The sequence below is a fragment of the Thamnophis elegans genome, chromosome 4 (genome assembly GCF_009769535.1).
Source record: "Thamnophis elegans isolate rThaEle1 chromosome 4, rThaEle1.pri, whole genome shotgun sequence".
NCBI classification, from domain to species: Eukaryota; Metazoa; Chordata; class Lepidosauria; order Squamata; family Colubridae; genus Thamnophis; species Thamnophis elegans.
In genome coordinates this window covers 12459050-12485229 of record NC_045544.1, presented here as the reverse complement: position 1 = coordinate 12485229, position 26180 = coordinate 12459050, and the positions used below count along the sequence as shown (strand labels likewise).

The 26180-nt window shown below is 42.8% G+C and overlaps 2 protein-coding genes across 2 annotated transcripts in view; both read left to right on the top strand.

Moving 5' to 3' along the window:
* Positions 1-616: 616 nt before the first annotated feature.
* LOC116507867 (glycine--tRNA ligase-like) lies at positions 617-3557 on the top strand. The gene has a single exon (XM_032216238.1). The coding sequence runs from the start codon at positions 655-657 to the stop codon at positions 2905-2907; it is 2253 nt and encodes a 750-aa protein (XP_032072129.1). The 5' UTR covers positions 617-654; the 3' UTR covers positions 2908-3557.
* Positions 3558-3653: 96 nt separating this feature from the next.
* The window catches only part of LOC116507199 (collagen alpha-1(IX) chain-like), a 121926-nt gene continuing 99399 nt past the window's right edge, over positions 3654-26180 (top strand). The window contains 6 exon segments of the mRNA XM_032215171.1: positions 3654-4072; positions 9269-9314; positions 10737-10913; positions 23664-23737; positions 25480-25557; positions 25905-26037. Coding sequence (XP_032071062.1) covers positions 10840-10913; positions 23664-23737; positions 25480-25557; positions 25905-26037 — 359 coding nt within the window. The 5' untranslated portion in view covers positions 3654-4072; positions 9269-9314; positions 10737-10839.

Below are 26180 nucleotides of genomic sequence, written 5' to 3'. Positions count from 1 at the left end.
CCAAAGTGTTTTGGCCAGGTATCAATATAGGAGATATAATTTTACTGTAGGGATTATTATTATTTTTAGTTCAGTTTGACTATCAGGCATTCTAGTAGATTAAGCAAGGATGTGAAAAGTGTGAGCTCTGTGGAATAAAAAAGCTAGCTCAAATTATTTGTTGATTTACTTGCAATAGTTTAAGAAAGGGGGAAACGATTGAATTCTAAACAGTTGTTAAAAGAATTTGTATGCTGCATCAGTTAGAGCAGTGTTTCTCAACCTTGGTGACTTTAAGTCCTATGGACTTCAACTCCCAGAATCCCCCAGCCAGCATAGCTGGCTGGGGAATTCTGGGAGTTGAAGTCCACAGGACTTAAAGTCACCAAGGTTGAGAAACACCGAGTTAGAGTTTACCTCAGTGGGGAGATAATTTACAGGCCAAATCCAAAGAGCAATTTCCATTTGTGAATGGGCGTTTTCCCAATTCCCATCTTCTTTGTAGATAGGCAGATCTATGTTATTGAAAACCTTTTATATCATTCATAGGCGAGAGAGGGGCCGGGTGCTGGAGGCTGCGCCGGCTGAGGCGGAGCTTAAGAGGCCGCGATTTCATCATGCGGAAGGCCGCGCCTGCCCCTCGCTCCGCCTGCCCGCCTTCGGCCGCGCCGCTCCATGCCGTGGCGCTTTAGCGTCTCGGTGGGCCGCCTCCTCCTCGTCAGCAGCAGCGCCCGTTTTGTGGCCGCCCTCCTGCCCCGCGCCTCGCTTCACGCCGCCCGCTCATCCTCCTCCGCCGCCGCGGCCTCCAGCACCCGGCCCCTCTCTCGCCGCCCGACCCCGCCGCATCCCGGCCCCGGCATCGTCTCCAGCATGGACGGACCCGTCGCCGAAGCGCTCCTGGCGCCGCTCAGGCAGGCGGTGCGGCAGCAGGGAGAGTTTGTTCGGAAGTTGAAGGATGACAAGGCTCCACAGATGGACGTGGACAAGGCCGTGGCCGAGCTCAAAGCTCGGAAGAGACTCCTAGAAGCCAAGGAGCTGGCTCTGCAGCCTAAGGATGACCTTGTGGACAGGCTTAAAATGGAAGACGCCTTGAAGCGGAGGTTTTTCTACGACCAAGCCTTTTCTATTTATGGAGGGGTGAGTGGCCTGTATGACTTTGGCCCCGTGGGTTGTGCTTTGAAGAACAACCTAATACAAGCCTGGAGGCAGCACTTCATCCAGGAGGAGCAGATTTTTGAGATAGATTGCACCATGCTGACGCCTGAAGCTGTTCTGAAGACCTCTGGGCACGTGGACAAATTTGCAGACTTCATGGTGAAAGATGTAAAAAGTGGAGAATGCTTCCGAGCTGATCACCTCCTGAAGGCCCACTTACAGAAGGTGATGTCAGACAAGAAGGGCGCCGCGGAGAAAAAGATGGAAATGGAGAAGGTGATCACGCAGCTGGACAACTACAATCAGGAACAGCTTGCGGATCTGTTTGTCAATTACAATGTGAAGTCCCCCCTAACAGGAAATGACCTGACTGCTCCGGTGTCTTTCAATCTCATGTTCAAGACCTCTATTGGCCCAGGAGGAAACATGGCTGGATATTTGAGGCCAGAAACCGCCCAGGGAATCTTTCTGAACTTCAAACGCCTTTTGGAATTCAACCAAGGCAAACTGCCTTTTGCTGCTGCTCAGATTGGCAATTCTTTCCGGAACGAAATCTCTCCTCGCTCAGGTCTCATCAGGGTCAGGGAATTCACAATGGCAGAAATTGAACATTTTGTGGACCCCAGGGAAAAATGTCATCCTAAATTTCAAAATGTAGCCGACCTCCGCATCCTCTTGTATTCTTCCAAAGCCCAGACCAGCGGGGAACCAGCCCGTGTCATGTGTTTGGGGGATGCTGTTGAGCAGGGTGTGATCAACAATTCCGTCCTGGGCTACTTCATTGGCCGGATCTACCTCTACCTCATCAAAGTTGGCATCTCTCCAGAGAAGCTTCGTTTCCGGCAGCACATGGAGAATGAGATGGCTCATTACGCCTGTGACTGCTGGGATGCGGAGACCAAAACCTCCTACGGCTGGATCGAAATTGTTGGCTGCGCTGATCGCTCCTGCTACGACCTCTCCTGCCACGCCAGAGCCACCAAAGTCCCTCTCGTTGCTGAGAAGCTTTTGAAGGAGCCAAGAATCGCCAACGTTGTTCAGTTTGAAGCCAACAAGGGAGCCATAGGGAAGGCGTACAAGAAGGATGCTAAGCTGGTGCTGGAGTATCTCGCCATCTGTGACGAGTGTTACATCAGTGAGATGGAGACGCAGCTGAACGAAAAAGGGGAATTTACGATTGAGACAGAAGGGAAAACCTTTCAGGTAACAAAGGACATGGTTGGCGTGAAAAGATTCCAGAAAACCTTGCATGTGGAAGAGATTGTCCCCAATGTGATTGAACCTTCATTTGGGCTTGGAAGAATCATGTATTCGATATTTGAGCATACATTCCGCATCAGAGAGGGAGATGAACAGCGAACGTACTTCAGCTTTCCTGCTGTGGTGGCTCCTTTCAAATGCTCAGTTCTCCCTTTAAGTCAGAACCAGGAATTCATTCCGTTTGTGAAGGAACTCTCTGAAGCTCTGACCAGGAATGGGGTCTCCCACAAAGTGGATGATTCTTCTGGATCCATCGGTCGGCGGTATGCGAGGACGGATGAAATCGGGGTGGCGTTCGGGATCACAGTTGACTTTGACACCGTCAACAAGACCCCCCACACAGCTACCTTAAGAGATCGCGACTCCATGCGGCAGATACGGGCTGAGATCTCAAAGCTGCCAGTCCTGGTGGGCGACCTGGCCAATGGCAACATAACTTGGGCTGACGTGGAGGCCAGGTACCCTCCCTTCGAGGGTCAAGAGACAGGGAGAAAGGACGCGATGGAGGGCTGAAGCTAATGCCGGGAAGGAAACCTCCTCATGAAGTCCACTTTTAATTGTCTGCGTAATAGAGGTTTTATGATGTGTATTATTTGACATGGCTTTGTCCGCACACCTAGGCCCCCCTGGTTATCCAGTCCCTGGTCTCTGCCTGATTTTAACTCCCATCTCCAATAGCCCCAATTAAAATGGCTTAAGACATGCCAGGTTCTCTAACGTCAAGTCTCTTCTGTATAAAAGAGGCCACCAGTTTGTTCTAGTGCAGGGGTCTCCAAGGTTGGCCACTTGTGGACTGCAGCTCCCAGAATTCCTCAGTTAGCAGGAGAATTATGGGAGTTGAGTTTCGTCTTAAAGCCGTCAGGTTTGGAGACCCCTGGTCTAGTGCTTAAGACACCAAGGTAGAATCAAGACTTCACGTCCCATCCTAGCCATGAAAGCCGGGTGGGCTGACCTTGGGCCAGTCACTGTCTCAGCTTAACTCGCCTCACAGGGTGGTTGTTGTGGGGAAAATAAGAGGAAGGTATGTTGGGTATGTTTGCCACCTTATTTGTTAAAAAAAAATTAAGGGATAAAAAATAAATAGCTGCCAGACAGGGAGGGGGTGCCGGTCTATTTCTGTTGTTTAGCATTGGCTGTAAATAAACATGTTTGACTTACGGTTACCTCAGACGCCTCCCACCTGGTTCTTTCCGAGAATCTAACAATTCATAGTCCAAAACAAACCTGGAGCACTAAATATGAAGTCTCTTTAGCTTCTGAAATGTTTTTGAAACCTCCTAGAATGTATGAATATTTTAAAGAAAGATAAAACTTTGAAGAACGGATTGCTGAAAAACACAATATAATCCTTGCATTTAGAGACCTGGTAATTCACTTCAGGCAGTCAGAATAGAATAGCTGTCTGCAATCTGGTGCCCTCTAGGGGTATTAAACACTATATTAATTCCCGAATTAACTCCTTAACTCCTTAGTTCCTGGGATGATGTCAAAGATTGACTGAGATTTATGGGAATTTAGGGCTAGCACAGTTGGAGGCCAAGCAAAAACTGTGGTGGGTAAGCCAGTATATTTCACAAGATTTTTTTTTTCATTCATAGCAATTTCCCAAGGCATTGCTTCATCAAAAGAACATCAAAAGAACAGCCGGCATTTCTGGAGAATTCTCAAGTACGAAGAGGTATCTCATGGTTTTGGAAACTAATCAGCACATAAATTCAATTCAGTGTGGGCATCTGATCAATTTGATCATTCCAACTCATGTGATTAGAGAAGCAATTAAATCAAATAACCTTTGTATGTAAAAAAAAACCCAAAGAGTTAAACTTGGCAAAAATGCAAAGCATGTTTAAAAAGACAATTCTCCCTGAAAAATAAAGAGAATAGATTTCCCTCAGAAAACTGCCTCCAGGGGCAGTCTAAGTGTTTATTTATTAATTTCTGTCACACCCTTTACAAATAATTCAAGTGACGAACATATCCAAACACCTTCTTCCTCCCACTTTTCACACAACAACAACTCTCTGAGGCTGAGAGACAGTGACTGGCCCAAAGTCACCCAGCTGGCTAAAGTGGGACTTGAACTTTCGATCTCCCACTTTCTAGCCTGGTATCTTAACCACCAGACCAAACTGGATCTCACAGAGTTGCTGTTGTGGGAGAGAGAGGAGGAGGAAGGGGTGTTGAATATGTTTGCCACCTTCAGTTATTTGTAAAATTAAATAAGTACCCAAGACAAACGTAAAAAATGGAAATGGAATTTGTTTAATTTGGCCCTTGTTGATAACGGCACAAAGCATATGTTTTGCCTTAACTTAGAAACAAAGGGCAGTGGTGATACATGGAAACAAGTCAATTGCTTAATAAAATATTGTGACCCGTCAAATGCGCGCTCGACAACAGCCCACCGACAAAACTGCGCTGAGAAAACCGCGAGTTCGAAATCACGCCCACAAAAGGGCACCGACAAATGCGCGCCGACAAAAGTGTGATTAGGGTTAAGGTAAGGGCTAGGGTAAGGGTTAGGGTTCTTACATTGTTTTCGCACTGTTTGTTGATGGCACGCTTTTGTCGGCATGCATTTGTCGGTGCCCTTCTGTGGGCGTGATTTCGACCTCGCGGTTTTCTTGCCGTGGTTTTGTCGGGCGCGCTTTTGTCGACTGCGCATTTGTTGGTGAACCATAAAATATATGGTCCTGATATTCAGTGCTGCAAAGTTTTAAAATTTGAATGCCTCTACTTAATATGATTTTTTTCCCCTGGCTAGACATCCCAAAATATTTTGAGCCATCCGAATTTAAACACATAGGAGATATAATTTTCTGCTGAATTTTGGACCAAGGTATGTTCATTCTAATTTAAAAGGAATTGGAAAAAAAAATACAATAACCAAGGAATGAATGGAAGAATAATATAACACTTTCCATCATTGTCAAACATTTAATTATATTCACGTGTTCCCTTGAAGGAAGATATGTCTGTTCTGCTGCTTTTTATACACATTTCAATTTCAATATGTTAAAGGTTTCTCTCTTTTTAAATCATTTCCTACATTTCCGATGTTGAAACTTCAGCATTAATGTTTATATATCCAAAATGTCCTTATTTTAAAAAGCCAAATGACATGGTCTCAAAATATGAAATGATTACTGACTAATAATTACCATATGGCCATTAGGAAGTAGAATAACCTACAAAGACCTCAACAAGTATTTTGTAATGCAGATGCAAGGATTAGAGATTAAAAAGTATTACTCAATTATCATTTATCCATTTAATGAAACAGCAACCTTTACTAAAGCAAAAAAAAAAAAAAAGACAAAAGACATGGGACCTACAATATATTCCAGGCAGTGACATTTATTTTGGATAGTATCTAGATCAAATGATATGAAAAATATGTGATAAAGACATACAGAAATGCTAAACTTGAGGAATTTGGAAGTTAGCTGGAATAAAAGGAAAGATAAAGAATTGCACCAATGATAGGAGAATTTGTCATCCTGAAATTAGGTTCTCTGTGATCGTGACCCGTCAAAACCACGGTCGACAAAAGCGCGCTTGACAAAAGCGCGTACGTGACATCATCACAGCGCGACAAAAAAAATTAAAAATTGAAATAAAAATAAAATTAAAGCAAGCCGATTCACATAAAGGTAAGGGTTAGGGTTAGGGTTAGGGTTACGTTAAGCATTAGGGTTACGTTTAGCGTTAGGTTAAGGGTTAGGGTTAGGGTTAGGTTTAGGGTTATGTTTGGGGGGGTTAGGGTAAGGTTTTCACTTTAATTTTAAATTTACCGCTCACAGCGCGATGTTTTCGTCGCGCTGTGATGACGTCACATACGCGCTTTCATCGAGCGCGCTTTTGTCTACCGCGGTTTTGTGGTGGAACCCTCTGTGATTTGTCTGATAGGTGCCACTATCAAGGCCTCCAAAGAGTATCAGAGTACAAGTAGGATGTCTCTCAACACCTCACTCGGACATATGGCCTCTGGTTCAGGGGTGAAATTCAGCAGGTTCTGACAGGTTCTGGAGAACTGATAGAGGAAACTTTGAGTAATTCGGAGAACTGGCAAACACCATCTCTGGCTGGCCCCAGAGTGGGGTGGGAATGGAGATTTTGCAACATTCTCCCACCAAGAGTGGGGAGGGAATGGGGATTTTGCAGTATCCTTCCCCTGCCACCCCCACCAAGCCACCCCCACAGAACCGGTAGTAAAAAAAATAATGAGTTTCACCACTGCTCTGGTTGCAGCATCAAACTGAAACATTTTAAATGTCCACCTAACAATGAGGTGTCCCATGTTTCTGGCTTTTGGAAGAAACAATTTGTTTGGAAAATATATTAAGTACTGGAATCATTTTTCTCAATGGTCCACAAAGGTTTGGCCTTTGAGCATCACATATTCATTAGCTTCTCTTTACTTGATTTCGTTGGGAGCCTTCTTTCATTCTTCTCTCCCATTGTTCCTAATTGCATAATGTTGTGTTAATCTATTTCTGATCTGTGACTCATAATTTCCTGAATTTAATATTTTCAGGGCTTGACAGAAGTATCATTTTAATTGCTCTGAGATTCAAACACTTGTTCATGGTGCATTTATGTACTCAAAACACCTGCAGGGCACCATGCCTTTAATTTATATTAGATTAGCAAGTTTAACTTGTTTTGAAATACTAATATAATTAGTATAAGCATATATTCTGTGTACATCATTTGGATTGGAAAAACACAGTGAACTCTTAATCCTTCTCCCACTTTGTTGGCTAACAGTATCAAAATAATAAGCACATATAATTTTCTTCATTTATGGATAAAACTGACAAATGATATATTCAATCTGGCTTCTGAGTTTTAAAGAGGAGTTTATCTGCAGATCTTGTTTTTGTAGAATAATGTTTCTCGTCCCACTATAAAAGGCTAATTTCCGTGGATTATGCTTTTACTGAAGCAAGGTTTGTTTTGGTAATCTAGAAATTCCTAGTGTGGATTAACATAAAATATCAGATGTATAACACTTTTTGTGTTATACAAGTTTTGAAACATACAGCCGTATATCTTTAGAACAGTGGTGGATTCCTACCAGTTTGGACTGGTTCGGCTGAACTGGTAGCAATAGCAATAGCAGTTAGACTTATATACCGCTTCATAGGGCTTTCAGCCCTCTCTAAGCGGTTTATAGAGTCAGCATATCGCCCCCACAGTCTGGGTCCTCATTTCACCCACCTCGGAAGGATGGAAGGCTGAGTCAACCATGAGCCGGTCAGATTTGAACCGCTGAACTGCAGATAACAGTCAGCTGAAGTGGCCTGCAGTACTGCACTCTAACCACTGCGCCACATCGGCTCTACAATATATTGTACTGGTAGTGGTTTGGCGGTCTGGGTCGCTTGAATCGGCAGCGACCCAGGCCTGCCACGCCCCCAAACTGATTCTCCCGGCGGTGCCATAGGCGCCGCCATTTTGTTTTTGGCTTCTGCATATGTGCAGAAGCATTTTTAAAGTACTGTGCATGTGGGTGCAGTGCACATCAAGGAGCGGCTGCCAGAACCCACCCCTGCTTTAGAACACGCACACACACATGTGCTCCATTCTGAGCTTGGGGACTTGTATCTACATTTAAGTTGGCAAGCTGCCAATCATGGGCTACACTAGACCCTGATGGCTCCCAGGCAGGGAGTGAGGCAAGCAGTGATGGTGACAGGGTGACTCGCTCCCAATATAAAAAGCAGGCTAAGTGGGTATCCTTGTTCTGGGCTGGACACTTCAGTGAGAAGAAAGCACTTTCTTCTTCCTTCTACCCTGGCTACTTTTTACAGAAGCACAATTGAGAGTGTTTTAGCAAACTGCATCACTGTTTGGTTTGGTGGCTGCAGTGCAGTGGTGGGTTCCTACCGGTTTGGACCAGTTTGGCTGAACTGGTAGTGGTTTGACGGCCTGGGTTGGTGGAACGGGCAGCAACCCGGGCCTGCCATGCCCCTGAACTGGCTCTCCCATCTTGTTTTTGGCTTCTGCGCATGTGCAGAAGCATTTTTATAGTACTGCACATTCGCGCATTAAGCGTGCAAAGCATGCATGCTGTGTAACCATGAGTGAACCGGCAGTAAAGGCTGCCGGAACCCACCCCTACTGCAGCACCTCAGATAGAAAGTCCATACAGAGAGCAGTAAGGACAGCCGAGAAGATTATAGGAAGCTCACTTCCTGTCAGTCAGGATAATGCTTATAAGCGCTATGTGCTCTAAAGCTTAAAGCATTGTTAGAGGCCCCACACACCCACTTCACAGTCTGTTTCTGTTGCTCCCTTCTGGGAGGAGCTGTTGAATTATAGGTGTCAGCGTTCCAAATATCATGCAGAATTAAATCAGAGTCCAAGGCATATCTATCCTTAAAGTTCCAATAGCAATAGTAGTTAGACTTATATACCGCTTCATAGGTCTTTCAGCCCTCTCTAAGTGGTTTACAGAGTCAGCATATTGCCCCCAACAATCCGAGTCCTCATTTTACCCACCTCAGGAGGATGGAAGGCTGAGTCAACCTTGAGCTGGTGAGATTTGAACAGCTGAACTGCAGAACTGCAGTCAGCTGAAGTAGCCTGCAGTGCTGCACTCTAACCACTGCGCCACCTCGGCTCTGGTGGCAATGGTGAGTGGTCCTAGAACCCTATATGAGGATTTGTTGGCAATCTTTGTTGATCATCTGATAGAAGACTGGTAGATTCATTCCCTTTTTTTGGCAGGATATTTGTATTATAAGAAGATTTTATATAGATTTTAAATAAACTACAGAAACATGAAAGAAAATGTAGGAAAAGAAAAAAAAGGTAGCAAAAAAGAGAGAAAGAAATCTAAAGAAATGACTTTCCATTCTCTTTGCAGCAATTCCAAACATAATAATTGTCGTCTCTACCTTCTAAAATTACACGTAAGTTCCCTTCTTTCCCTAAACAAACCTTTTCAGTGAGTAAATCCTGAAACTGCCAGTTCATTTTTATCCATTTTCACGAGTAATCAGGAAAGGCAGGTAGAAAAATAGGTTTAAGTTATCATGACACTAATATATGCCTGTTAGAGTTGACTTAAGATCTGAAACTCTGGCTCATTTATGTACGTGCAAGAAATCTTCACTTTAAGCAATGAAAAATAAATACAACAGGACTGTTGGTAGGATGGAAGGTGCATGCGTTTTTTTCACCCTTACAAAAACGATTCTAACTCAACTATAATTAGTAGCTGTGATCTGATTGAAACCTCCAACTTCTTTCAATTAAGAACAAGACCTGGGACAAATGCCTACTTATTCACCACCTACTGAATGACCTCATTTCTCTGGCATAATCCATCACCAATTATATCCTGACAGATTACTCTTTAAATGATTAGCATCCTCTGCATTATTCCGGTGGAGTCATAAGTGGTGTATCCAATGTTAAAACTCAAACAAAAATAGGGAAATGAAGCCATTTCCTTGATAGAAATGGCCTCCATTAACAAATCACTAGGGGACATGGTGGCTCAGTGGCTAAAACGCTGAGTTTATCAATCAGAAAAGTCAGCAGTTAGGTGGTTCGAATCCTTAGTGCCACATAACGGAGTGAGCTCCCATTACTTGTCCCAGCTTCTGTCAACCTAGCAGTTCGAAAGCATGTAAAAATGCAAGTAGAAAAATAGGAACCACCTTTGGTGGGAAGGTAACAACGTTCCTGTACCTTCGGCATTTAGTCATGCCAGTCACATGACCACAGAGACATCTTCGGACAGTGCTGGCTCTTCAGCTTTGAAACGGAGATGAGGTGGGAAGGTAACAACGTTCCTGTACCTTCGGCATTTAGTCATGCCAGTCACATGACCACAGAGACATCTTCGGACAGTGCTGGCTCTTCAGCTTTGAAACGGAGATGAGCACCGCTCCCTAGAGTCTGGAACGACTAGCACATATGTGCGAGGGAAACCTTTACCTTAATAAATCACTTAACTATGTTTTTATTTTGATCCCTTTTATTTCCAACAACATGACAAAAGAGAACTAGCTTGTGTGTGGGGGGGGGGATTATTTCCCACCATTTTATTTCCTGAAGTATTTTAAAGATTGATTTTGTGGGAACCATTTTTCAATACTGTAGTCATAAAGTTTTGTGGTGCTCTGTTTCTGAAAAGATTCTCAGGGGATGATGTAACAGCAGAAGCTTGCATAGATTATATTTTTTGGCAGTTGTGCAATGTGATTATACCAGTATTACAGAACATCCACTGAGAACAAGAGCAATTGTTGGCAGCTGTTGTTAGAAACCAACTATATTTGTTGTGATGTGCCACACACGTTTCTTCTTTCTCTTTTGCTTTTCAGTCCATAAATGAAATTGCTGGAGAAAGTTGTCTAGAATTATGGCATAGATTATTGGCACTCAGCTTTATTTTTCTTTTCCATCTGAACGCGTGTTACCTTTTGAATGACTAAGTTTGATGGCATGAAGAAATCCTTGTACCAAGAAACAAGAGGAGAAGGAATGACTCAGGTTGAAAGGTCAGAAAATAAGACTGATTGTAGAAATGGTGGGAGTTCTAGTTAAGCAATATTTTACCTCTTAAAATAGAAGATTTACAGTTTGTTGACCCTCTGGCATTTCATACCTGTCTGTTCTGACCCCCTCCTCCGTCCAGTAACGAATGCTGAGACAAGCTTAACTGGAATGTCCTTTAATAGCAAGACCAAAATCTTGGTGGCTGAAAGCCAAGCAAACAAACAGATAAGGACCTTGGCAGAAACTCAGACAAACCTTGGCAGCAACTCAGATAAACCTTGGCAGCAACTCAGATAAACCTTGGCAGCAATCCACCCTGCCAAGTTAGTTAGAACAGTTCTCTTTAGTCAATGGGTTGACTTCTGCAAGAGGGCCGTGTGCATAAGCAGTCTTTTTTATAGTCTGGAGAGGAGCCTAATGACCACCAGCTGAGCGCAATTACCTCCTGGAATTGCATAATTGTTCCTGACGCCTATTACCTCTTCGATGGCATGCATCCAGGAACAACTCACTGCTGGCTTCTGGATCACTCTCCCTTGTCTCCTCCCCACTGGTCCAAGGCTCAGGTGCCACCTGGTGGCCATCCAGTCTCTCTGCGCCCTGCTCAGAGTCGGAACCCTGTCCAGGGTCCTCCACATCCTCCAGAGCCGACTCATAGGGCCCCTCGCTGTCGGAGTCTGGTGGCAGCTCCAACGGCTCCTGCTGGGCCACAACCCCTGTCATGGTTTAGTTTTCCCTTGAAACTTTCAACAGGACCATTGAGTATTGTAAGGAGATACAACCTAATACCAGAGACACTTGGGAACTTCAGAATGGATCAGAAAGTGGTCAGTATTTACCAAAGGCATATATTGCCAATATTGCAAAAGATATCATATTTGGCAGTGATGAGTTGCTTTGGGTTTTCCTTCTTTTAGGCATAATTGGCTGTAGCGATTAGAAAAAATACAAGCATACCAAAAACATGTCCCAAATGATTCTTTAATGCCGACTTTTAAGCATATTCTTTTGAGACAGACTTTCAACCTTCAAACGTTCCAGGATTTTATTATTATTATTAGTTTGCTCCTGAGAAAACTCTCATTTGTACTTCTACTAAACTGCTGGTTTAAATTGCTCTTCCTTTAATTTTTGTTTTGGAATCTTTTAACTGGATTGTTGCTTTCAGTAAAAAAAATAATTCAGGTAAATCCCCAACCACAAAACGCACAACACTTCACCCTTGTAATAATTAGCCAACATTTTTCAGTAGGGTTGACCATGGGCAACGATTTTAGGAACAGGATGGGCCATAGCCTTTTTCATTTACTTTCCTTTTCCTCTCCTTTAAAAAAAAATATAGATTGAACAATCAACCTGAAAAGGTATCAGCATAGTAATATTGGCCATTAAAGTGTGCCATTTAATGATATTAATGCAGCTAAAAGGCAATCTCCATCCACTCCTTAGCTAATGATAGAACTGTGTAGATATAAGTGGCTCCCCACATGGCATCTGTGAAACCCTTTCTTTGCCTCCCCCATTTTTTATTTGAGCACTAAAGTGCTTGTGAATTTGTCCTAAAAGAGCTCAATTTATCCAGCTATTTTATTGAAAGGAAGGTCGCTTAATCTCTCAAACAATATAAGGCACAGTTCAATCCCCTGCAAAATTACTTACATCTATTGTATGTTTTCAGCGAGGAGTATAGTCTTCCTTTGCATGTATTTTCAGCTGGTTTTGCACTAAGCATGTACAAAGGGAAGAAATAGCAATAGCAATAGCAGTTAGACTTATATACTGCTTCATAGGGCTTTCAGCCCTCTCTAAGCGGTTTACAGAGTCAGCATATTGCCCCCACAGTCTGGGTCCTCATTTCACCCATCTCGGAAGGATGGAAGGCTGAGTCAACCTTGAGCCGGTGAGATTAGAACCGCTGAACTGCAGATAACAGTCAGCTGAAGTGCCCTGCAGTACTGCACCCTAACCACTGCGCCACCTCGGCTCCATCTCTTAAACTGGGATTGGCAGTTTAGTACTAATAATACTTCATTTTAATTTCTTAAGCCATAGAATCCAATTACATTTTCCTCAATGTTTACAACTTTGGAATCCCAGTCTCTAATAATAAGCAGCACATCTTGCTCGTATGTTTGTCGATTTCAAATGGATCCTTATCATAAAACTCATCTAGTTCCTCCTCTTTTGCATCAATGTTGGAGCACAGACTTGATGAGATATTTCAGAGTTGTCCATGAAGTCTAATTTTGCATTGTAGCCAAGTACGGTTAGTCCTCAATTTACGGCCACAATTGTGCCCAAAATTTCTGATGTTAAGTGAGACAAAGGCTGGGTCTGCGGGAATCATTCCTGGCCCAGTGCAGTGAACTCTGGAAGGCTGAGCAAAGTTTTAAATTGAGCAAGGAAGCACTTCGCAGCTGCATCCAGCCCATCGGAATTTGCTGTACCGGGGCAGGGATGATTCCCGCGGACCTAACCATTGCTTGAGCAGGGAGGATGACACTGTGGACGAGAAAAGCCATGAGGTTTTGCACCAAGCGGCTGGCCCTGCAGTGGCGGCTTGGTGACCTGACTAAAGTTTTGCTTGCTGCGAATCACGAATGTTGGCCTTGGTGACTTCTGTGAACGGCTTTTGATACCCTTTCCTATCTTGCCTGCGTTCAGGACGATGGGCGCCTGCACTGCGTACTCCACCGCCTTGACCTGCCAATTTATAGATTCCAATGTGAGGATCTTCTCGCGTGGCACCTTCTCTTTCAGCTGCAGCGCGGGGGCCTCTTGCTGCAGTGCTGTTCCAACCAGCCAGCCCAAATACAAGCTGGGCTGGCAGTTCTGTCCCCACCAGTGGCTGGGCGATGCTGTGTGGGGCATTGAGCAGCTATCGGCCACATGGCTCTTTGCCGGTGGCCAGCCAGGTGAGGAACAGTGGTGGGTTTCAAAAATTGTTCGAACCTACTCTGTGGGTGTGGCCTCCTTTGTGGGAGTGGCTTGCCACCCATGTGACTGGATGGGAGTGGCTTGCCGCCCATGTGACCGGATATGAAGATGCCGATGACACTTGTCAGAACCACCTTAAATTACCTCACACACAGCACTGGCATGCATAAGAATATGATGTAAACTTGTTTTTTAAAAAGCATCTTTGGTTTGCGTTAAAACAACTTCAACACACGCAATGTTCTGATTGCACCACAAACATGGTAGTCATCCTTACCTTTTACAGAGGCCCTGAGTTTTATAAATGGGAGCATGATAGTGTAGAATAATATATCCAAGGACCAGTGGTGGGTTTCAAAAATTTTTGGAACCTCTTCTGTAGGTGTGGCCTGCTTTCCGGGTCCACTGGTGGAACCTCTTCTAACCGGTTCGGTAGATTTGTCAAACCGGTTCTACCGAATAGGTGCGAACTGGTAGGAACCCACCTCTGGTGAGGAAGCACACGGCCTCGGCTCTGCGGTTGGGAAAGTGGCGTGACAGTGGCTTCCCTGGTCAGCCCCGACAAGCAATGCATAGTGGCCACTCCAGCGTCCCGAAAGAAGCAGAGAAGATCACCCCTTGTAAGCAGTCAAGCAGAGATAGCAAGCGAAGAGGAAAATGGGTCAGAGCCAAAGACCCATTGCTATGGAAATGTTTGACAGATCTGTTTTTAAATTAAAATACATTTTTTCCCCCTAGTATGGTCTCTAGAAGGACCTGATCACGATTTTATGCATCTTTTATAATTGAAAAAAACAACAACTGCGAATCTCACAGTTCAAACATCTGCTTGAAAGGAAGCAAAAACGAGAATATATTCTTTGGGCAACAATGGGTGTGTTGTATCACAGCTAAAGTGCACACCGAAGAGATTTCCTGATTTCCCTCCTACATCATCTTTTCCTTCTTCTGTTTTAAATATAGTGGAAAGTGTAAGAAGGCATGGGGGGAACCAGATGGCAATCTTATAAAAAAAAAATCTATATTCAGCCCTCAAGCGACTAGCTGCTGACACTTTACTATAAATAGGGGTAATATAATTTGTGATCTGCTGTGAAATAAAAATAGAATTGGCACAAAAAAGAAATGCTTCCACAGAATTCTACTCCTACTGAAGTTATTAGAAAAAAGCTTTGTGGTTTGGGGAGTTTATGGGGTTTTTATTCCCAAGAATTTTGTTGAGCTGCAGTGAGAGACAATTGGGTGCTAGAGAAGGAACCTGTCGTTCACTATCTGCCCCTTTTACCCTCCCTTTGTGCAACATTAGGCTCTTCTTGATCATTAATCACACCATTGTGGTGAGCATTTTTATTTATTCATTTCTCTAATTTATATATTCCTAGAATTAGAAAGAAGGGAATTGGTGGCTCAGAAGGGACATGGTGGTTCAGTGGCTAAGATACTGGCTTGTCAATCAGAAAGGTCAGCAGTTCGGCGGTTCGAATCCCTAGCACCACGTAACGGAGTGAGCTCCTGTTACTTGTCCCAGCTTCTGCCAACCTAGCAGTTCGAAAGCATGTAAAAATGCAAGTAGAAAAATAGGGACCACCTTTGGTGGGAAGGTAACAGCGTTCCGTGCATCTTCAGCATTTACTCATGCTGGAGACATGACCAGAGAGTCATCTTTGGACAGCACTGGCTCTTCGGCTGAGCACCGAAGATGAGCACCACCCCCTAGAGTCTGGAACAACTAGCACATATGTGCGAAGGGGAACCTTTACCTTTTACCTAGAATCAGAAGTCACTTTTTCAAACCTTTTCAAAAAGAGACAGGAGACCAAGTAAAACCATAGAGTCGCCTTGGCGAGTTGAGCAGGATAGAAGTTTAATAATAATTAATTAAAAATAATGAAGCTATAATAAGGGATTGAAAAGCTGTACATTAAAGGTGACATCAACTTTCAAAAGTTCAGAATGACACCATTTTCATGATTCTTAAAATAAAGCCAGAGCTGATCTGACCTAGGGGGGAAGTTGTCTCATAGAACTGGAGTATGTCACTGTTGTGGCCCAGCAGGAGCCGTTGGAGCTGCCACCAGCGGGGGGGGCCTATGAGAAGCTCTGGAAGATGTGGAGGACCCTGGACAGGGTTCCGACTCCGAGCAGGGTGCAGAGAGGATGGTTGGCCACCAGGAGGCGCCTGAGGCCTGGAGCAGTGTGGAGGAGACAAGGGAGTGTGAACCTGATGTCATGCATTGGTGCAGTGGGGAGGACACAAGGGAGTTGGTCCTGGATGCCCGGCAATGGAGGGCTAATAGGCATAAAGAACAGTTGCGCAGTTACAGGAGATAATTGAACTCAACTGGTGGTAATTAGGCTCCTCTCAAGACTATAAAAGGAATGACTTTCCACATGCTTGTCGCAAGAATCAACATATTTACTAGAGCTGGAGAAGCTATCGTGGCTATTTTGGCAGGCTGGATTGCTTCCAAGGTCTAGTCGGTGTGTTAATAAATCCTTGAAGTATCTTTGTCTCGGCGTGCTTTGGTGTATCAAGGTGGGGGGGGGGGGCGCGTCAGAACAGTCACCAACATGATCTCCAATACCCAATAACTTTCATTTTGTTTGGGAACCTGCAACATCCCCATCTAGGCTAAACAGGCTGAACAGGATGGGTTCTGCCTGCAGAAGGTACTCTGCCATGTACATCACAACCAGTGCTCTGAATTGTACCTGAGCGCCTATTGGTAGCTGGTGTAATGCCTGCAATATGGATGCTGCTTGTCAGTAATACACCTCACCTGAGGATTGTTTGAAATTGATGAAATACTGGTTAGCAAGCTAATTAAGACCAGCAAACTGAGTGTCATTACAGTTAAGTAGGCTGAATATCCTAATCAATAATTCCTGATCAGTACGGAAAGAGAATAGGCTACAACATAGATCAGTCCTGGCACCCCTACTAGTCAAAATTTATTAGTATAAATACTTATTCAAGTCATGTAGTCATGGGGAAGGGGGGGAGAATGCCTATAAATTTTTCAGATAAATCAGAATTAGGTAAAATAATTAATACTCCAGGAGATAATAAAATTCAAAGGAATTTTCATATGGATTTCCAAATGCACAGGTTCCTCAAAAGTCATAAGGACTAGTACTGGATAGGGGATTCCTAGCTCGGTAATAGTATTAGGGAAATTTTTTGTTGAAGGGTAATTGATTGAAATTAAATATAAGTCAGTGATGTGCCTGAGTTACGAAAAGGCCAGTGCAGTTTTAAGCTGCAGCTCCCATTCAAATCAGGGCAATTTGTTTACTTGATCCTTCTTTAAGCCATCCCCCACTTTCAATGTAACCAGATGTGAATACCACACTTCAAAGAAGGTTCAACAAAACTGGAAAGCTTCAAAAAAGGGGTAGTGAGGATGATTATGGAGCTATGCAAGAGCTGTGGCAGTACAGTGGTTAGAATGCAGTATTGCAGGCTAATTCTGCCCACTGCCAGGAGTTTGATCCAGACTGGTTCAAGGTTAATTCATCCTTCCATCCTTCCAAGGCAGGTGAAATGAGGACCCAGATTGTTGGGGGCAAAAGGCTGACTGTAAACCACTTAGAGAGGGCTGTAAAGCACTATGAAGCTGTATCTAAGTTCTATTGCGATTGCTATTGTTATGCAAAGGGGTTGAAGCAGCTAGGTATATTTAGCCTTGGGAAGAGGAGATCAGGGAAGCATAATATAGCACTCTTGAAATTACTAAAAGGATGCCCAGTGGAAGAAAGACAACATGTGTTCCCATTGTTCTAGAGTACAATATAAACAGAATAATGGCCTTAAATTACGAGAAGGCAGAGATGCCAATGTAATGGTATAAAATATTTAAGAGTCATTCAGCAGTGGAACCCATTACCGAAAGAGTCGGTAGATTCCCATTTGCAGGCTGTGCTCAAGCAGAGATTAGCCAGCTATCTGTCAGAGGTGCTTTGATTTAGACTTCTACATGGATCAAGGAAGGGGTTGGATCCAAAGACCATAAGGTGCCTTCCAGCCTTAGGATTCTTAGAAATCCATCTGTAAAAAGCCGATTGAGATCTCTTTGTTATTGCAGAGAAAGTACAGCCAAGAGTAATACTGTGGCTCAAGCCAAACCATTAAGATGGAAACTGGATTTTTCAAAACACCAGCGTGTAATTCTAGCCTCTTCAGAAAACTCTAGTTTCTTTTTCTTAGGCACTCACATGCCATTACTGAAGAAAAAGGAGACATTATACCAAGTAAATTTATACTGCCTTTTCTCCAAAGATCCCTTTTCTAAATGTGATGCCCAATGTTTTATCTTTCTCAGCAGAGCACAACAACCAGGGTATGCTTGCTCCAATCACATGTCTGCATTGTGGATAAATATTAACATAGGAATCTACCTCTTCATATAGGTAGATTCTTGCAGAGTGGCTTGTAAGGTGAGACTTTCCACTGGTTTATAATAGTTTGACGCTTCTATTGAAAGTTTCATTCTATATTTAGGAGCAACGTTTCAGCAAGACATGACCTTATGTCTCACCTCTGCCCCTACTCTCCCACCCTTCTTGGGACTTTCTCCAAAATATTGGGACATTCCTGAATCATTGCAAGAAACAGTGTTTCCCCCGCTTTCCCAGATGTGCACACACCGCTTTTAAAATCTGAAACTGACAATCCAGTCATCCCGTCTCCTTTGGAATAAAAATACAGAGGTATAATCCATTAAATAACAACCTTTGTCACTTCATGCTTTCATTTCAAGGCTGGCCCTACTATAAATTCAGGGGAAAGGATTCCCGTGTTGTCACAAAGACAATTATCTTTGGTACATCCTGAAAGGATTTCAAAATGAGTTTTGAGTCAAGCCAGACTCTTAGGGACTTCATAGGCACACTCATGCAGCTAACTCAGATGCAGGGTTGACATCTTCCTACTTCAGAAACATTGGCACAAATTCTTTACGGGGCACAAACAGGAATCCTTGCAAAGAGAGACTTGCTAGAAACCATACAAATAAAATTCCTGCGAGCCATCCTAGCTGCACCCAATGGAACTCCAAATGCCCAGTTAAGAATTGAGACAGGCATGCCTCAAATTCAAGTAAGAGCTTGGAAGATGATGATCATTTATTGGCTTAAAATGCATTTCTTTCCAGAGGGACTGTCCCCACTAGTGTTGACTGACAATTTCCCACCACCCTGGAAACAGGCAATTGATCATAAGCTGGGCTCTTATGGGCTCTCACCATTATTCTTAATGTCCCTAGGCTTTGAGCAAGCAAAGCAAGTAGTAATTAATAGAATGAGGGACATGGAGTTCCACGAAGAACTAAGTAGGTTGCCTCTCCACAGTAGGGACAGAATCAAACAGGGTGTGTGGGAATCGGCAAGATATCTAAATGACCTGATCTCCCCAAAACAAAGAATAGCTTTCTTCAGAGCCAGATTTAACATTCTTCCTTCAGCACTCCTCCAGGGCAGGTATAAGAGAACACCTATAGCAGAACGGGTTTGTATATGTGGTAAAGGAGAAGTGGAAGATAATTCACATGTACTATTACACTGCAAGCTATACAGAGCTTGTAGATCTGCACATATTCTCCCCTTATTAGAGAGATTGCCAGGGAGGGCAGACAATTTTTATCTAGGCTTTCTCCTCCAGGACACTAACCTGGTTACCACGTATGCAGTGGCAAAGTTCTGTGCTGCTGCAATGTCCATAAGGAAAAAATTGGCTACAGAAGTATAGTTGTCATCTTGTACCAATTATCTGGACATACCTCTAACAATCTCTGGACCATTATGTTATTATCCACTTTTAATGTCAATACTTTTTAATTATATTTTAATGTTAGTATTTTTTGATATAGTGTAGAAACTAATGTATATTGCTGGTCTTTGACCGTAATAAAGATTTTACTTACTTTACTTACTCCTACTTCCGAAAAAAAAATCAACTCTCAAGTCTAGCCTATACACCTGGGATATCCCCAGTGGAATCCCACTCGAGGTCTAAATTGGGTCCTTCAAAATGCTTCAGATTGACCCCTCAGGGGTTAATGGGACTGTCCAAAAAGGATCAATGTTGCTATTATGATTCAACACACAGTCAGCCAGATGGTCAGACTGGATTTGGCATTTTTATCCCCTATCAAGTCTTTTCCAAGGACCCTGGGATAGGTAGATATTGGTGTTTGGTGGTGTTGGAGGATGTAAGCTGTTCCGGGCAAAGCTGCCTTTTCCAATTGACTGATGGTAAATTTGACAATGCCTATGGTGCTCAAGTTATTATCGCTATTAGTCACAGTGCTATTAGCTGAAGTAGCATTTATCGAATTGTTTTCCTTTAATGAAATGTTTGTGGGTTGATGAACAGTATGAAGCTTCATAAAGGACTCAATGAATTGAAAAGCCTGGGACCCCTGTTCTAAACAGATCTAGTCTGCTTAGCTTTTTAACTTAGGTGTTGGTTATTACCTTTAAAGCCCTACATGGCTTAGAGCCGAGGTGGCGCAGTGGGTAGAGTGCAGTACTGCAGGGCACTTCACCTGACTGCTATCTGCAGTTCAGCGGTTCAAATCTCACCGGCTCAGGGTTGACTCAGCCTTCCATCCTTCCGAGGTGGGTAAAATGAGGACCCGGCTTGTGTGGGTGATATGCTGACTCTGTAAACTGCTTAGAGAGGGCTGAAAGCCCTATGAAGTGGTATATAAGTCTAATTGCTATTGCTATTGCTATTAGGGCCAGCGTACCTTCGAGACCGCCTACTGCCACATACCTCCCAGCGGCCAGTAAGATCCCACCGATTGGGCCTCCTTTAGATGCCGTCAGCCAGACAGTGTCGGCTGGTGGGCCCCTGGAGGAGAGTCTTCTCTGTGGCTGCTCCGACTCTTTGGAATCAGCTACCCCCAGAGATCCGGACCATACCCACTCTCATGGCCTTCAGGAAAGCTGTAAAAACCTGGCTGTTCTGGCAGGCCTGGGGCTGTTGACCTCACTGTTGAGGTCCAGCCCCGATTAGAATGAATGCATGTGGTGTTGCGATTTTAAACCTTTTTTTTTCTCGTTATGTGTTCGTTATGTGTCTTTTTTCCTCCTCTTTTTTGTAAGCCGCCTGGAGTCCTTCAGGATTGGGCGGCATATAAATTTTATAAATAAATAGATAGATAGATAGATAGATAGATAGATAGATAGATAGATAGATAAATTAATAATAATAGAGAAGGAAAAACAGGTACTGCCATCTACTGAAACATAAAACTCTTACTTCTCTTGTAACTGCCTGGAGTTACACAGGTTAAGTTGCAGATGCCATAAGGGGAAAATAATCCATTGTCCTAGTGATTGTACACTCAATTCTATCTATGTTTCAGCTTCCCCAGGACAGAACTTGCAAATGAAACAAGTTTCCATTACAGGTGACCTCGACTTATGACCACGACAGAGTCTAAACTTTCTGTTGTTAAGCAAGACAGTTGTTAAGTGAGTTTTGCTCCATTTTATGACCTTTCTTGCCACAGTTATTAAGTCAACCGCCGCAGGTGCTAATTTAGTAACGCAGCTGTTAAGCGAATCTGGGGTCTCCATCGACTTTGCTTGTCAGAAGTTCGCAAAGGGTTATCACAAGACCCTGGGACACACTGCAACCGTCATAAATATGAGCCAGTTGCCATATGGCTCATTTTGATCACGTGACCATGGGGATGCTGCAATGGTCATAACTGTGAAAAATGGCCATAAGTTACTTTTTTCATTGTAACTTTGAACGGCCGCTAAACGAATGGTTGTCTGTTCTGACCCCCCTCATCCTACACCCAAGCACGCCGAGACAAAGATACTTCAAGGATTTATTAACACACAGACAAGACCTTGGCAGCAATCCATCACAGTCCAGGCCTTGGCAGCAATCCAGCACAGATGGCAGCAATCCAGCACAGACTAACCTTGGCAGCAATCCAGCCTGCCAAGCTAGCCAGAAAAGTTCTCCAACTTTAGTGAATGCGTTGACTCCTGCAAAGGGGCGTGTGCACAATCATTCCTTTTATAGTCTTGAGAGGAGCCTAATTACCACCAGCTGAGTGCAATTATCTCTTGTAACTGCGTAACTGTTCCTTACGCCTATTAGCTCTTCATTGCCAGGCATCCAGGACCATCTCCCTTGTCTCCTCCCCACTGCTCCAATGCATGACATCAGGATCACACTCCCTTGTCTTCTCCCCACTGCTCCAGGCCTCAGGCACCTCCTGGTGGCCAACCAGCCTCTCTGCGCCCTGCTCGGAGTCGGAACCCTTTCCAGGGTCCTCCACATCCTCCAGAGCCAACTCATAGAGCCCCTCGCTGTCGGAATCTGGTGGCAGCTCCAACGGCTCCTGCTGGGCCACAACAGTTGACTATCAAGGATTACCTGTATTAACAAATCTTTGGGTACTTCCCTTTGCTGGGCCCTTCAACATATCTGACTAGCCACTGCTCAGTGTACCAGCTTCCCTTCCAAACTATTTTATCAGTGCCCATGAACATCCTACAAAGTACTATTGACCTAACTGCTTTTTAAAGATTATTTCTATCCATCCAAACAGTACTTAATTCCCCCGGATCAAGAATTCTTGCTTTTTCCAGCCACAGAAAATTCTCTGCAGGCAACGGTTATCTATACTTAAAAAAAAATACAGCTAACCTGAAGAGAGCGGGTAGCAGACTTATTAACCAGAAAACTGAACTAGGTTATTATCTGTGTTATTATCTGGGGAGATTCAGACCTCAGCTATGAACCCTGCCTGCTTCTGTTCAGCAAAATCCCTGTGTTGCAGGAGTGACTGCCTCATTGGAGAGTCAGTGTAAATGAAAAGTTCCTTTTTCCCCTCAAGGGTTTAAATTTACCCTGAAGAGTAAAAGTGCCAAAATATACAGAAACTTTATTGGGTCAGTTCCAGGCACCAGCCCTTCATGTTCTCCTTTTAGTTCCTCCCCTTTAGTTTTCTTCCACCACTTGCTAGGTAGTATGGCTAGCCCATACTACCACCCCCCACCCACCCCTGCCCCCACCCTTTCCTCCAAATTCCCAGCCAAATTCTTCTCACCCTCCCTTCTAGTCTAGGACACGTAAGCTTGCCTAGTGCCCACCTCCACGTTTCCTCAGGGCCATTAAAACTGTCTCAGAGGTGTGACTTCCATTCCTCCACAGATGCTCTGCAGAGGGGACACATTGACCCCCTTATTCAATAAGAACAAAACCCCAAATAATTCTCTAGCCTTCTACCGCTCAAGATAAGGTGGAAACATGAAGAACGGCTGGTAAGCAATCAAGTCTATTTCTAAAAAAATCGCGCTCTAAAAATGGAGAAACTTCAATGGACTGTATTCAAAAGAGTCTGTGTGAGCTGAACCTCTATATTAATGTTTTTATTTCCCCATATGGCAATCGTGCTAGGAAAGGATGCTTGAGAGAATGACTCCAACTCAAACCGTTTTGTTGTACGGAGAAATAGAATGTGCTAGACCTGAAACCTTTTAAGAAAAAATGCTCACCTATTGTATAAAGAAAGGTTTATGGAGTTTGGTTGGGAGTGGGTGGTGGTGGTTTACTGCTTTTTTATTGTTTTTATATTAGTTTTTAAAAAAATCTTTGTAAGCCATCCAAGGTCACTGAGAGTGAGCTGGGCGGCAAAATAAATGTTCATAAATAAATAAATGTCATGGAATTATGTATTTAAGTTACGTAGAATATATCCATGACTCTGAAATGAAAATGTATGAGATTATTAGGCAGTCTACCTATATGTTTAAGAGATGTTTTTTTTCCCCCTCCCTCCTTGCAGGCAGTATCAATTTCTCTTTTCTCTGAGTTGCTTTCTGGAGATCCTGACATCAGTTACTGTTCAAGGGCAAACAAGTAAGAAACGTATTCATTACACTAACTAAACGTTTGTTAATCAAACTGGTTCCACTGTATTCAAGTATAGATAAGATACTACTGTAGATTGATTTGTCACAGGGCTAAGGTAGCCTTCTTGTACAAAGAATGAGAAAAGAAACCAAAAAGTAAAAATTGCACAACATGGAATGTGATGGCTGACTTTTCTGCCAATCTCTCCATTGTGACACATTTTTCTGTTTTATTACTTCATTAAAAAAAAAGAACAGAAATATATTACATTTTTGAAATGAAAGATCAAGGAACAGACACGATTAAAGATTATATTGGAACAATACGGAGAGCATCTGAATGGAATTGAGTTAGGAAGGTTAATATAAAGTCTAAAAATATGAACATCAATATTTTACAGAAGTTGTTATATATATCCACAGATGTACACCCACCCACCCATACACATCTCCAAGCGTTATCCAAGCAGAAAGTGGTCAAACTTGCGAAGAATTTGAAAGAACGCTTATTGCAGTTCTAGGATAGTCTTCTTAAATTTATTATTGCCAGATGTGTTTGTATTACATTTCCCCATATTTTCATCTAACTGATAATGCTGGCTGAGATATGGGTGGTTGTATTGGAGGGCACTAAATCCGGGAAAGTCATCCTAGAAATATAATGTGATCAACCAACGGTAAGAAAATTTCTCGGAATAAACAAAATGCTAATTGTGGTCAGGAAAAAAATTCACCGTCCAAACTGTAACTCTTTCTTCCACTCTCCAGAGGGATCTTCCAACTTGACTTGAAACAGGGCATAGGTTGAATTCTACAGCTAACTGGAACCAATGTTTAGTTTTCCTTTTCATTTTTTTTTTTTAGGACGGTTGAGGTTGGTACACTAAAAAAGGGAGCTTTTTTCCCCCCTTTCCACATACACACAGTGGTGCTTTAGAGAGAGTGAAATGGCTGTTTGTTCTTGCAAGAAACCTTCAGTTATGATTCCCACACTTGCCCTCCTGTAACTGAGCATGTTGTATAATCAAACACGGGGAGAGAAAGAAGAAAATATCTGAAATATGAAAGGAAAAAGGGAAGAACACCAAAACTTTCACAAGTTTTGCAAAAGCAGAGTTGGCACTTGCTTATTTTGATTTTAGTGTAGGTATGGACTTCCCTAAAAATTTGGCATTTCCAGCAAGCCAGCCTGGCCTGAACAAAACAAAATAAATTATTGATCATTGTTAATTTTAATCAATTTTTTTTTAAAAGTCATGTTAATCCTAATTGCGTTTGTTTGGGATATCCTATTTAATTTTTTTTTAACTTTTGTAATATGTGGTTTTTTAATGTTGTACGCCGCCCTGAGTCCTTGGGAGATGGGCGGCATATAAATCCAATAAATCCAACCCAATCCAATCCACTATTTATTTAGAAACGTTTTAAAATCACAAATAAATCTGCACTACATAAATATTTCTAGTACAAACCTACCTTAGGGAAGACAGAAATAGCAGGGAAAGAACTGAGATTCTCCACGGCTTTCTCCAATATGTATTTATATCACCAGTAGCATCATTTTGACTTCATGAATGTAGCTTCTTTTGATTTTAGCTGTACAAAATGTGGACTTGTTTTTTATACATGATCCTAAATAAATAAATGGATTTGTTTTCTGGAACTCCCTCTAAGGAGATGCTCCAGGTCACAGACCATTCAACAGGAAAATGGACAGAGATAACTGCAGCATGCCTAATCTTCTTGCAGGGTTTCCAACAACATTTAATTCTAACATGAGGATGGATCTGTGCCCACGAACCAAGATTGGCCAGGATGATCTACCAGGCAAGTAAACGCAAGTTATTATACATACCTTCCTTCATATGAACTGATATGGAGCATCTTTTTAAAGGGCTGTTTATTTTTGTTCCACGAAGTGAGTGCGACTGAAAGAAGCTGCTTTATACATTATTTAATTATAGAATCATTTATTATTTTCAAGGCGATACACCTTTATATTTCTAATGTGAACTATTAAGAAACTTAACTGCCTTAAATTGAAATTTGAACAGCAGCAAAGTTGAATCAATCAGAAAATACACATCGAAAGAAAAAATAGCAGGGTAAAAAGATCTCACTACATCGTTTTGGGGTTTATTTTTTTTCTCAAATATTTGTATTCCTTACTTTAGGTTATGACTTAATTTCACAGTTCCAGCTTGATAAAGCTGCTTCCACAGGCATTATCCAACATGTGGTTGGATCCACATCTTTACAAGTTGCTTACAAATTAGGCGCCAAAGCAGACTTCAGGATTCCTACTAGGTAACATTTTTAAATTTATTTTCCTTATTATTTCTATTAAGAGTGTCTATTTATTTGAATGAGCAGCCATTTTGAAAAGAAAGAAATTGTGCAGTCTAGAAAGCTGGAGACTGTGAACTTAGCAGCCATTTTGAAAACAAAGA

Bases quoted from the DNA above. Each gene is read 5' to 3' on its own strand.
- LOC116507867 (XM_032216238.1), top strand. From the start codon at position 655: ATGCCGTGGCGCTTTAGCGTCTCGGTGGGCCGCCTCCTCCTCGTCAGC.